At 36.8% G+C, this 13,132-nt stretch overlaps 1 protein-coding gene and 1 pseudogene across 2 annotated transcripts in view; both read left to right on the plus strand.

Annotated features, from left to right (window-relative positions):
• DHX40 (DEAH (Asp-Glu-Ala-His) box polypeptide 40) overlaps nt 1-13,132 on the plus strand; it is a 59,464-nt gene that overhangs the window by 26,835 nt on the left and 19,497 nt on the right. For both annotated transcript variants that reach the window (XM_006899437.1, XM_006899436.1), the window contains 2 exons: nt 5,717-5,797; nt 6,514-6,671. In XM_006899437.1, coding sequence (XP_006899499.1) covers nt 5,717-5,797; nt 6,514-6,671 — 239 coding nt within the window. The remainder of the gene's footprint in view (nt 1-5,716; nt 5,798-6,513; nt 6,672-13,132) is intronic.
• LOC102855455 lies at nt 1,163-1,869 on the plus strand (annotated as a pseudogene).

Genomic DNA, 13,132 nt, shown 5'->3' on the forward strand with positions numbered 1-13,132 from the left:
AGTGACTGGGGTAATCGGGATGGGTGTGTCGGAGGCAATGCGATTGGCACAGGATAGAGCAGGGTTTAGGACTGTTGTACATAGGGTCGTTAGGAGTCGCAAACGACTCGACGGCACATAACAACAACAACATGTTCTGTGTTCTTTGTCGTGAATTATTATTCACTAATTATTATTATTATTTACTAATTTCCTCATTGATATGGAAGTAATTTAAATTATCAGATCACCACAAATTTTAATAGCTAAGATTCTGTTTGAAAACAGTTCTAAAATGCCACTGACATGGACTTTGGTTATATTGCTACTAGGCCATAATGACCGTGTGACAGTGAATTCATCATCTGTATTAGTCTCTACATTTGAATTTCAGGGTTACATATTATATTGTAGGAGGACTTTAACACTAATTTGCTTCTAGGGGAGGAAATTTAGATAATAGTGTATCTGTTGGGAACTAATACAAGGGATGCTTTACAAAATGGGTAATTGGCCGAATGAAGAGAGGAAAATAATCATAATGTTAACAGATCGAAAAATTCTTTCATAGAGAAGAGCTGTCTAGTTCCATATTGCAGTAGGAACCAGTCTTGGGCCACTACTTGTTTTGATGGGGAGAAGGATGGTGACAATGGTTGTACAGCTTACTACTATTTGGTTTTGTAAATAAAAACCTTATCGGAACAGAGCTATACCCATTAGATTGTATATTACCTCTGGCTCTTTACTACAATAGAGTCAAATACTTGTGACAGACTATATAGCCTGCAAAATCTTAATTTTTTTTTTTTTTGGTCTGGCCCTTTGTAGAAAAGCCCCTTTTCCTTGAAGACACTGGAATTAATTGTTACAAGTTTTAGGAAATTTGTTATAGAACATTATAAGAAGTGTTAGGGTTTTTAAAAAAATAATTATTATTGCTGTCAATCCTAGAATATACTTTTGTGTAAGCCAGTGGACTTTTTTACTTTCCTGGACCTTTCTCAATGCAAATAATTGGAGTCGATTATTTTCCATTTTGAGATTTAAGATGGGTTCACTGGACCAGCGGGATCCTGGATGGGGATGCAGGCCTCGAGGGCAAGCTGAGCGTTGGCGCCTCCAGCCTGTGCCTATGCCACTGCTACTCACCTTTCCTCCCATGGGCAACTTGTGATTCAAGATGACCAAAGAAGAACCTGTTCCCAAAAAGGTTCAATTTAGTAAAACAGACTTCAAAGTTATGACTCAAGATGAGTTAATTCTATGATGGAAGCAGTATGAAGCATATATGCAAGCTTTAGAGGGCAAGTACACAGATCTTAACTCTAATGATGTAACTGGCTTAAGGGAGTCTGAAGAAAAACTGAAACAACAACAGCAAGAGGCTGCACACAGGGAAAACATATTTCTAATGAGATTAGCAACCAAGAGACAAGAGATTCAAGAGTGTTCTACTCAAATCCAGTACCTCAGGCAAGTGCAGCAGTAAGTGTTGCCAGCCGAGATCAGCAGTGGTAGACCCAGCGATCAATTTGCTTTTCCTAAAAATGAAAAATGAACTGGAAAAAATTGAAACAAGCCCCAAATGAACTGAGTGCCTGGAAATTTACACCTGATAGGTAAATAAATCAGTCTCCTTAGTCAAGACTTCCTTGATAGTCCCACTGTGAGAAAGCTGTGGTGGGACAGCCACTACTCACTTCCACACCAAGACTTGGACTTTTGAGCCAAAAAGTCACATTCTTAACTGTCCAGCTTGTATTGGTTAATGTAAAATTTACCAGGTGACCCTTGTATTTCTGCTTATTTCTCTTCCCCTTCCTTCCTTCAGAGCTGATGTCAGACTATTCTGAAGAAGTGGTTACCTCCCAGTCGTTCCCCTTCTAGGAATCTTACACACTTGAGAAAAGGTTCTGTGTGAAGAAAATAGAAACAGAAGTCTTAAGTCTTATTGAGACACATTCAAGCACACAGTATCATCAGACAGTTTGGAGGAATGAAAACCTAGAGATTTTAAATCCTCAATGATGATGTTGTTATGTGCCGTTGAGTCGCTTGCGACTCATAGCGACCCTATGTACAATAGCCCTAAACCCTGCTCTACCCTGTTCCAGTCGCACTGTTTCCAGCACACCCATCCCAATTACCCCAGTCACTGAATCAATCTACCTCACAGAGGGTCTTCCCCTCCTGTGCTGTCCTTCCAGCCTCCCAAGCATGATGTCCCTCTCCAAGGACCGGTCCCTCCTTACAACATGTCCAAAATATGTCAGACAAAGCCTCAGAATCCTTGCCTCCAAGGAGCAGTCCGGTCTAACCCTCTCTGGGATGAATCTGTTTGTTTTCTTAGCAGTCCATGGTATATTCAGTACTCTTCTCCAGCACCACAGCTCAAAGGCATCAATTCTCCTATCATCCCTAGTCATTATCCAACTCTCTGACACATAACAAGTGATTGCAAAGACCATGGCCTGTATCGGATGCACCTTAGTCTCCAGAGTGACACCATTGCTCTTCAGTACTTTGGAGAGGTCCATAATGGCAGACTTTCCCATTGCAATCCTGAATAGAACATGTAAAATTCTAGTAAAAGCTAGAATGGAACATGTTTTGCTCTTAACGTTGAGCATAGTGACTTAGAGACATTGTATGTTGTTATTTTGTGCTGTCGAGTTGCCTGTAAACCATAGTGGCCCTGTGTACAGCAGCTCTGAAGCCTGCTCTGTCCTGAGCTAGTCTCACTAATTCTAACACACCAACCCCTATTGCCCTAGTTACTATATCAGTCCCTCTCATTTGGAGTCTTCCTCTCCTGCGCTGCCCTTCCACCCTTCTTAGCATGATGCCCTTCCCAAAGGACCAGTCTCTCCCAGCCACATACCCAAAGTATGTGAGACAGGGCTTCAAGATACAGCTTCCAAGGAGAAACTTGATTTCACCCTCTCCAAGACAAACCTGTTTTCTTTCTTGGTATGTTCAAGGCTCTTCTCCAGCACCACAGTTTAAAAGCATTGATTCTTCTTCTGTCATCCTTAGTCATTATCCAGCTCTCTGATGCATAGCAAGTAATTGCAAAGACTGTGGCCTGGATTAGGTGTAATTTATTCTCTAAATGCCAGCATTGTGCCTTTTCAGTATTCTGGAGAGGTCCTGGCCTTGAACCTCGATCCTTCGGGATTGCAGTGCATTTCCTGCCACTAGGCCACCAGAACGCCCTTTTACATTGTATATTAGCTTTGCTAATAACACTGTGGACTTGATTATTGTTGAACTTCTGGATCAAAACTTGAACGAGATTATATTGCCTTTAAAAAGTTTATTTGCTGACAATCAACTTTTAATAGTCATGGGAGAATTGACTAATAGATATCAGTACAAGTAGTTCATACATGTAACTAACAACTTTGTTTGGGGCTCTCTTACTTGGTACAGCCTTTAATCAGTGCTGTGGTCACTAATGCTGTAGACTGTACATAGAGGTGGTGTTTACAGTATTAGGTCTGGATAGTTTAAAGGATGATAAACTTTCATTTCACAACTATATTAGATTGTATAAGAGCAATGGCTGTAACCAACAACCAGGAGAGGATAAAATAGATGAATGTGATCTTGTAAGAATCAAATTCCTATGCACATCCAAAAACTTCTTCAGCTGGGTAAAAAGGAAAGCCACAGACTGGGAAACTATATTTAGTAATGACATGCTCTCCAAAGTACTAAAGAGCAATGATGTCAGTCTGGAGACTAAGGTGCACCTGATACCATGGTTTTTGCAATTGCTTGCTATGCATCAGAGAGCTGGACATTGTCTAGGAATGACAGAAGGAGAATTGATGCCTTTGAGCTGTGGTGCTGCAGAAAAGTATTGAATATACCATGGACTGCTAGAACAAACAAGTACATCCTTGAGAGGGTTATGACAGGCTGCTCCTTGGAAGCAAGGATTCTGAAGCTTCATCTGACCTACTTGGTACATGTTGCAAGGCGGCATCAGTCCTTGGAGAAGGACGTCATGCTTGGGAGGGTGGAGGGACAGTGCAGGAGAGGAAGAAGCTCGATAAGATGGATTGATTCAGTCACTGGGGTAATGGGGATAGGCGTGTTGGAGACAATAAGATTGCAAATGACTAGAGCAGGGTTTAGGGCTGTTGTATGTAGGGTTGCTATGAGTCGCAGGCAACTCGATGGCATATAACAACAATGACATGCTTGATAAGGGACTTATATCTAGAATTTATAGAATACTCAAGCACCACAACAAGATAAAGGTAAACAACCCAACTGAAAAATGGATACAGGATATGAACAGACACTTCACCAAAGAAAACATTCAGATGGGAAACAAACACATGAAGAAATGTTCAAAATCCCTAGCTCTAAGAGAGTTGCAAATCAAAACAACTATAAGATATTATCTCACCCCAGTAACAATAGCAAAATTCAACTGAGCAGCAAACAGCAGATGGTGGCAGCATTGTGAAATAACTGGAACCCTTATTCACTGTTGGTGAGAGTGTAAAATAGTACAACCATTATGGAAGGCTGTATGGCACTTTCTCAAAAATTTGGAAATAGAAATACCATTTGACCCAGCAATTCCACTACTGGGAATATACCCTAAAGAAATCAGAACTGATACCTAAGCAGATTAATACACACCCATGTTTATTGCGGCTTTGTTCACAATACCAAAGACTTGGAAACAACCCAAGTGCCCATCAACAAATGATAGAGAAGCTCTGTTAATATTCACACAATGGAATGCTGTGTTTCATTTAAAAACAGGTAACTCATGAATTATTACACAAAACTGACGACCTTGAGGACAGTATGTTGAGTGAAACATCTTCGTTAGAGAAGGAGAGATACTGCTTAGGGCCACTGATGTAAAACAGGACTGACATCTGGGTTGGGGGGAGACTGAGAAAGATTGGATAAGTAATGTGTATAGCATTAAAACAGATGAGGGAGAAAGCTATGAAAAGGATATGTGATTAGGTATTATTGTCATGACAGGAGTCCAGAACGAAGGCTGCATAGTGGTGTGGACTTGGGGGGAGGGATTATATAACAATGAAAGAATTTTTCTTTTACTTTTCAAAGAGAAGAGCGAATTTCGGAAAGGGGGTTGGGCAGGGAGAAAAGTGCAACAATGGATGAATGGAAATCCTCAGTTTCTGTAAACTTTCATTAAAATTAATAATAATTTAAAAATTTAAAAAAACTGAAAAGCACAAACACTGCATAATGCCACTGTTATAAAACAGGAATGACATCAGAGTTAGGGGGAAACTAAGAAAAGAGGGGATAAAAATTGTACACTGCATTAAAACAGATGGTGGAGAAAACTATTTAAAAGGGTTATATTGAATAGGTATTATTTGCATGACAAGAGTACAGATTCTTTACTGTTTTATTTAGATTTCATAATACTTTTTTTAAACTACACAATATTGTGAATATAGAAAAACATAATTGACATTAACTGTGAAGGATCTGATAGAATTAACAGAGTGTTGCAGCTAAGGGGGACCAAAAAGACAACGCTTTTCAAATAGAAAACATTTCATCCTTTGCTGAATGTTAATCATGATCTTAGATTATGAAAATTAATAATAAGAAAAACTTGAAAAATAATAGAAACAGAACCTTTTAGTGAAATAGTCATTGAGTTTGTCTGAATTCGTGTTTGTTCACAGAGGAGTCTCATTCCATATCTCATTTAAATACACAGGTTTCCCTATTTAGATCCACCTAATGAGAGACTTATTTTGGAAGCTCTTAAACAACTTTACCAATGTGATGCTATTGACAGGTAAAGAAACAGATGTTGATGTATTTTTTAATTGGTTTTTAATATATACCTTTCCTATCAGAAAATTATTTCTTTTAATTAATTATATTATCAAAATTAGAATTTGTCTTTCATCTCTCTTTACCATATTTCTGCATATGCTGAATGAACTAAATCTCATAAGGACACATACTGTATAAGACCATCATTATAGAAATAGATAACAAAAAAAGTTATTTACTGTGACTTAATCATTGAGTGCAAAAAAAAGGCTATTCTGTAAAAACTTGAAAGCATTTTTTGTTTAACATTGGTATTATTTAATAACTTCTGAGTACCATTTCTAAGCCAGGAAAGTATGTTGAGTTACATAAAGATAATAAGAAGTCCAAGTCCTTTTAGTCATAATTGTTTGAGGGAGGAAGATGTAATAATTATTATTGTCTTTTGCTCCAAAGGTATCCTCGCTATGCTCCTGTGCCATATTTGTATTTTTTTTATTGTACTTTTGTTGGCCTTACTGTTTTGTTTCTTGAATGTATTAAGACTTTACCAGATGAAGTTGTCTATCATCTTCCTGTTCCTCTATGATTGACCATAGTGTTCAGTGAATTGAATTGTTTACATTGAATTGAATTTCTGGGAGTATTTTTTTTTGAGGGGTGGTAATTTGAAATAATCTGAATTATGTTAGTTTCCAACATAGAAAGACTTAAGAACTTTTTCTTTCTGTTAAGGAGTGGCCATGTGACCAGAATGGGTTTGTCTATGGTCGAATTTCCTCTCCCTCCCCATTTGACATGTGCTGTAATAAAGGCTGCTTCTCTAGATTGTGAAGATCTGCTACTTCCAATAGCAGCAATGTTGTCTGTAGAAAATGTCTTCATTAGACCTGGTAAGAAGTTAATGGATCTTGTTTTATTGTAGAGAGAAATAAGAGTTTAATAAAGTAGAGAAATAAACCCTATATAATCCCTTAATGGTATTTTTTTTCTTAATTATTATGACAGTTATGTACATTATAAAAAAATTTGACATTTATTGAAAACAGAAAGTAGGGGGGAAAGATCTATGATCTAACCACAATAAGGCAATTAGTTAATTTGTTATTTTGAGATATAATAGTTTGTGTCTATGTGACTAAAATACATTCTTTTAGAAAGTTATTTTTAAAACGTGATGGTGAGATTTGAATTTTCTTCTTTTCTTTCATGTCAGAACTTTCTGAAAGTGCTCAACTTACGATTTACTTTCCATTTAAAGTGACCACATACAGAATCCTGTAACATAGCTAGTTCTCTTCTATAGTGTCTATTCGTAGTCTTCTCTGTGAGATGGTCAGCAGACTACTAAAACTCTTCAGTTTGTTAGTTCATATCGAAGTTTGGTAGTGTAGTCAAATACTGCAGTTCTTGAAAATCTGCTTATTAGAAATTGTTGGGGACATAGATATAATTTAGATTATAATTATAAACTATCTTGTTAACTATTAATAGCTCCTGATGATCTGGTTAACATGTAAGCCTCCTATCTAGTTAGTTAGAATGCTTCTTTAGCTGTTCTGTAGTTCAGCATTTTATTATTATACTACTACTATGTTTTTCTAACCTAGTATGACTTTTACTGATAGTCTTTATTCTTGCCATCATTTTAAATTTTTACAGCTTTTCTTTATTGTATGCTTAGGAATGTCTTTTCTTTTTGATAAAGACTTTTTATTAGTAGACTATAACTAGGTACTTTTAAAAATTCTAATACTTAAAGATGCTAATTAAAATGGTCAGTATACTTAATTTGAGCAGTTCAGCTATGTCTTTACACTTGAAAATATATTCACCATCATTTGTTTTTAGGATGCTCGGAATTTATTTTTAGTTTCTGCAAGATTTTTGGTCTGTCAAACATTAGAATTTCTAAAGTACAAAAAAAAGTACTATGGTACAACCAAAGAGAAGTTAAGTGATTATAACTTTAAAAAATCAATAGACATTTCACGTAGTATCTTACACTTTATAACATTCTTCTCCTTGTCACGTTAGCTCAGGAAAAATGTTTTCAACACTGGAGTGTTGTATTTAATTGGACTACTATTATCAGGTAAAGTAGTATCAAAGTGAGTTTAAATATAGTAATTAAAATGAGAAAAGTTAAACTAGTAGATGCCAGCCAAGTAAAGACCTAATTGTCAATGAATAATACTATTCACAATCAAGTTTTAAGTAATTGAATATTAAAGTTCCTGTCAATAGCCATTGGCAAATCTAACAAAGGAAAATAGAGAGAAGATTCAGATAACACAAATAAGAATTGAAGTGACTGACATACGACAGAACTAACTGAAATAAAAAGGATAGTGACAATGCTGTGAAGAACTCCAAATAAATGTTAAAACCTAAAGGAAGTGGAAGAATTTTCAGAATCTTACAAGCTACCTAAACGAAACACAGACATAATATTTACATGGGCCTGTTGCAAAAGAAGAAACTGAACATACTCTAACTGAAAAAGGCCTGGACCAGTTGGTTTCACTGGTGAATTCTGCTAAACATTCAGAGAAAACCTGACACTAATTGCTACATGAACTGTTGCATAGTATATGAAAAGATGGAATATTCCCAAATTTATTTATTCTATGAAATAGACATAAATAACCAGATACCAAGAAATATCCTGATAGTCAGTCAATTAAAGACAGCACTAAAAAAAAATAAAAATAAACAAATTATAATATCTGTCATGATTCTAGTTAAAAAAATTCTCAACTAAACCCTGGTCAGTAGAATCTAAGACCATTTCAGAAAAATTATCTCATAATGATCAAGTGGCATTCATACCAGCTATGTGGGAATGGTTCAACATTAGAAAAACAATCATTGTAATCCACTACATTAATAAAACAAAGTAAAAGAACCACGTGATCATCTCAGATGATTTAGAAAAGGCATTTGACAAAATTCAACCTGATAAAACATTCAACAAATTTGGAATAGAGGAAATTCCTCAGGATAATGAAAAGCATATATTCAGAAGCAACAGCCAGCATTACTCTTGATGGAAACAGATTGAAAGCTTTCCCCCTTGTAAGTGGGAATCAGAAAAGGCTGGTTTATCTTTGTCATTACTTCTATTCCACATTATATTGGAAGTCCTAACCAGAATAGTAAGGCAAGAAAAGGAATAAAAGATGTCCAGATTTACAAAAAAAGAAAATAATTTAGCTCTATTAGTAGATGATAAAATCCTATACATAGATAATTCCAAAGAACAAAAAAATACCTGAATTTTGTTGTCTGATTGATTCCACAAAGTACAGGTCATATGATCAAAATACAAAAATCAGTTTCCTTTACAGTAAGAAATACAACTCTGAAAAGGAAATAAGGGAAATGGTATCACTTTACAGTAGCCACCCACAAGATGAAGTACTTAAAAATAAAGGAACATGCTTGGAAAAGTGGAAGGTCAACAAAAGAGAGGAAGAGCCTCAACAAGATGAATTGGCAGAGTGACTGCAGCAATGGACTCACGTGTGTCAGAGATGGTGAGGATGGCACAGGACAGGAGAAGGTCCTTGTTCATGGAGTCTCTGTGAATCATACTCAGCTTGATTGCACTTAACATCAACAACAGTAAATTTGGGAAATTTTGTCAACAGTTGCAAGTTAGAATTTTTAATAGAGTCACTACTTGGAAGCTTTTAGTTGTCCTGACTTTAAGATGTGTGGGATTTTAGAGCAGTGAAGAAAGTAAGAAGATAAGAAATGAGAGTATGAGTGCACTCAGTGAACATTCATGCTTTGGTTTTTTGTGGCTTAGTGGTAGTTGTTCAGAACAGCAAATACTAACTAAAGAGTTGCAAGGTTACCATAACCCTGGAGAGTTGACATTTTCCATCCAAGCAAAAATTGATCACTTGAAAAGTAATCTGCATTTCTCCAATTATACCTTTGTTTTTTATTGTCACCATCTGTAGACACTAAATCACATAATCACAGTGATTGAAGCAACTCAGTATTTGATATGTTCAATTTTTTTTAATATAAAGACGGTGCCTTTGAAGACTAAAATCTTTTTTTGAAAAATAAATCTGACCAGAAATAGAAAAGACCTGTGCACAGCAATAAAACCTGATATCCTCAAAAAGAAATTATAAAAATTAGGGCAGGAATAAAGGAAATAGAAAACAGAAAAGCAGTTGAAACTATCAACAAGACTAGTACTTGGTTCTTTGAAAAGGTCCATAAAATCGACAAACCACAAGCAAAGCTAACAAAGAAGGAAAAGACACACACAGATAATCCAAGAGATGAAAGAGGAAACGTCACAACAGAACCAAATGAAATAAAAAGGTTAACGATGGAATGTTACAAAAAAGTATTCTCAATTAAATAGGGAAAACCTAGAGGAAATAGACAAATACTTGGAAACTTACAACTTACCCAAACTGACACAGACTGAAGTATAACACCTGAATAGACTCATTACAAAAGAAGAAATTGAACAGGTTATAAAGCAACTTTCAACCAAAAAAAGCCCTGCATCATATGGTTTTACTAGTGAACGCTTCTTATTGCCTTTTTGTTACTAGTATAGCATTTTTTTACCAGTTTACTGTTCTAGCTAGGGTAATTTGTATATTCCTGTCATGCTGGAGTCTAGTGTTTAAAATACCAGAAGGGATGCCCAATTTCCAGCAGAGACCTTATATTAAGACAAACCAGGAAACAGGATTGGCCATCTCCTTCTGAAATAACAGGCCTCTGAAAACCCTGTGAACAGTAGAAGAATATAATATTAGAAGTAGAGCCCAGATTGGAAGTCACTCAAAGTAAGGAGGAACAGCAGCAAGCACCCTTTAATAACGGAAACGTGGAAATTATGAATGTAGGAAAACTAGAAGTCAGGGACCTCAAAGGTATACTTGATTCAGGCCACGATCATTTCAGTCACTTGCTATCTGAAAGCTCTATCATGAATAAGGATTACAGAGGAAGAGTTGATGCCTTTGATCTATAGTATTGGAGAGGAGTACTGAATATCCCATTTACTTGCAAAAGGACAAACTTTTGTTGTTGAGAGGGTACAGGCAGAATGTTCTTCAGAGGCAAAAATGATAAAGATTCATTTCCACTTTTGAGCATGTTGCTAGGAGAGGCTGTTCTTTCGAGAGGGACATCATGCTTGGAAGGGAGGAGGGTCCACAAAAGAGAGGAAGGAAGATCCTCGATGAGATGGATTGACACAGTGACTACAGCTGTTGGCTCAAGTGTTTCAGAGATGATGGGGATGGCACAGGACAGGATTCAGATCTGTTCATTGGGTGGTTATGGGTCATACTTGACATATAACAGCAGCAACATACATCTTTAATTCCCCCCCCCCCATTTCCCTTTTCCCCCTGTGCACTCCTCCAATCTTCTTTGCTCCAGACAGTGAGAGACCAATACTACATCTTGGATAGCTACTTGCAAACTTCCAAGACCCTAATCACTGCTAATCAAGAGTTGGTAGAACATTGTCTTTTTTTTAAAAAATTTAATTTTATTTTATTAGTTTTAATGAACATTTACAGAGATTTTGGGGTTTCATTCATTCATTGTTGCACTATTTTCTCTACCCTCCTCCCCAGTTCGTTCTTCTTTCTTCGCTGAATGTCTGTTTTAATTGTCCAATTGCCACAGTGCTTGTCAAAGCCAGTTCTGATTAATCTCCTTTGTCAGTGTGTCCTTTGCCATTCCCTATCACTCCTCCCTGAGAGAGACTTCACCCTGATTCATAAGGAAAAGGGGATGGCGTATTTTCTTAGCTACTTCTAGCTGAAAAGGGATGCTGTAGGTTTCAGGGTGAAGATCTTCTCTCACTACTCTAAAGGGCCCCTTTGGCAGTAGGAAACACATAGACTATTATGGAGATTGATTTTGGAGTTTAGATTCACTGTTATCAATTGTGCTTAGTCGTACATGTTCATATCCTTGAAGATGTATCATGGAAGTGTTGCAGCCTAGAAGACACAAATTTAGCTAACAAGTTAAAAGTACATGAGTCAAAAATTAAAAAGCAATAATATTCCGAGTAGAGGTTCTAACAGTGGCACAAATCAAGTTACAGAGGGAAGGTGGTTCTTACAATAAAAGGCCTATTGACTAGCACTTTGTCTATTATAGTGTAGAGGTTAGGAACCACAAGATTTAGAGGCTCAGCTATGTCATTTATGCTTAAGTCCTGGAGCAAATTCCATCTACCACTGGGTTGTTTTACAACTCGGAAGTCCGCATGCAAGGCAGAGGTGAAGTAAGGAACTGCCTATGAGGTTTTCCATCCATTCCAACAACTAAGAAATAGTGAGAAGAGTTGGGACCTCAGAAGGTGTTTAGGATCAATTAGTAGGCTCTGTGTCCAGGAGAAAACGAATATACTTACCAGTAATGTTAATGCTCACCCACAGCTCTTCTGGGAGGATCTAAATCGTTGAAGTGAGAACATTGTCTTTGTGTTCTGTGTTGTACCAGTTCACCTAGATGTCTTCTGAGACTATGGTCCTGATATCCCAGACCCTTTTTGAATCTTTCCTTTTATGCAAGAAACTCTTCCAGGCTCATGTAATATTTTTCTTCTGGTTCCAGTGTTAGAATCAGGTGGAAGAAACTTTGATTCCTTTTAACTAGGAATTATAATTGGAAGCCAACATCTTAATTTCAAAATCATTACCTACTTTTTTTTTCTGATATACTGATGCTTTTGAACGTTCTTAGTAGTCAGTATGCTAGAAAATATGTATATGTGCATGTCTTTATATTTGTTAGGGAGCTCTGGTAGTCTAGTGGCAAGGAGTTACACTGTCAACCCAAAGGCAGGTGGTTCAAATCCACCAGCTGCTCCACAGGAGAAAGATAGACAGTCATTTTCTGTGTGACTTTACAGCCTATGAAAACTTGAAATGAGTCAGTTCTGGCTCAATGGCATATGACAACAACAAATTATGTATAGAAGGGAACTACGTGGACCTGGCAGTAAGGAGCTGTGCTGCCATTACAGAGGCATGCAGTTTGAATCTACTAGTTGCTCCACCAGGAGCAAGATGAGTAGTCTTCTTTTAGCAGTTTACTGCCTCTAAGAACCTACAGGAGGGTCAGCTATGAGTTGGTTCTAACTTAATGGTACATAACAACAACATATGTATATTAAAAACTAGTTCACACAGATATCCACAATTCTGTCTCACACCATAGGGTATATTCTTGCCTTTTCTATGTGTGCAACCCCTATTTTTATACTCCGTGACAATCCTAGTTCTCATTATTGTCAATATGTAGTTATTAAATCTAGAAAAAAATCTGTAGGAAGTAGTTTCAGAAT

This window comes from Elephantulus edwardii, unplaced genomic scaffold (assembly GCF_000299155.1).
Source record: "Elephantulus edwardii isolate Elephantulus edwardi_28Jun2011 unplaced genomic scaffold, EleEdw1.0 scaffold00257, whole genome shotgun sequence".
Classification (NCBI taxonomy): Eukaryota; Metazoa; Chordata; class Mammalia; order Macroscelidea; family Macroscelididae; genus Elephantulus; species Elephantulus edwardii.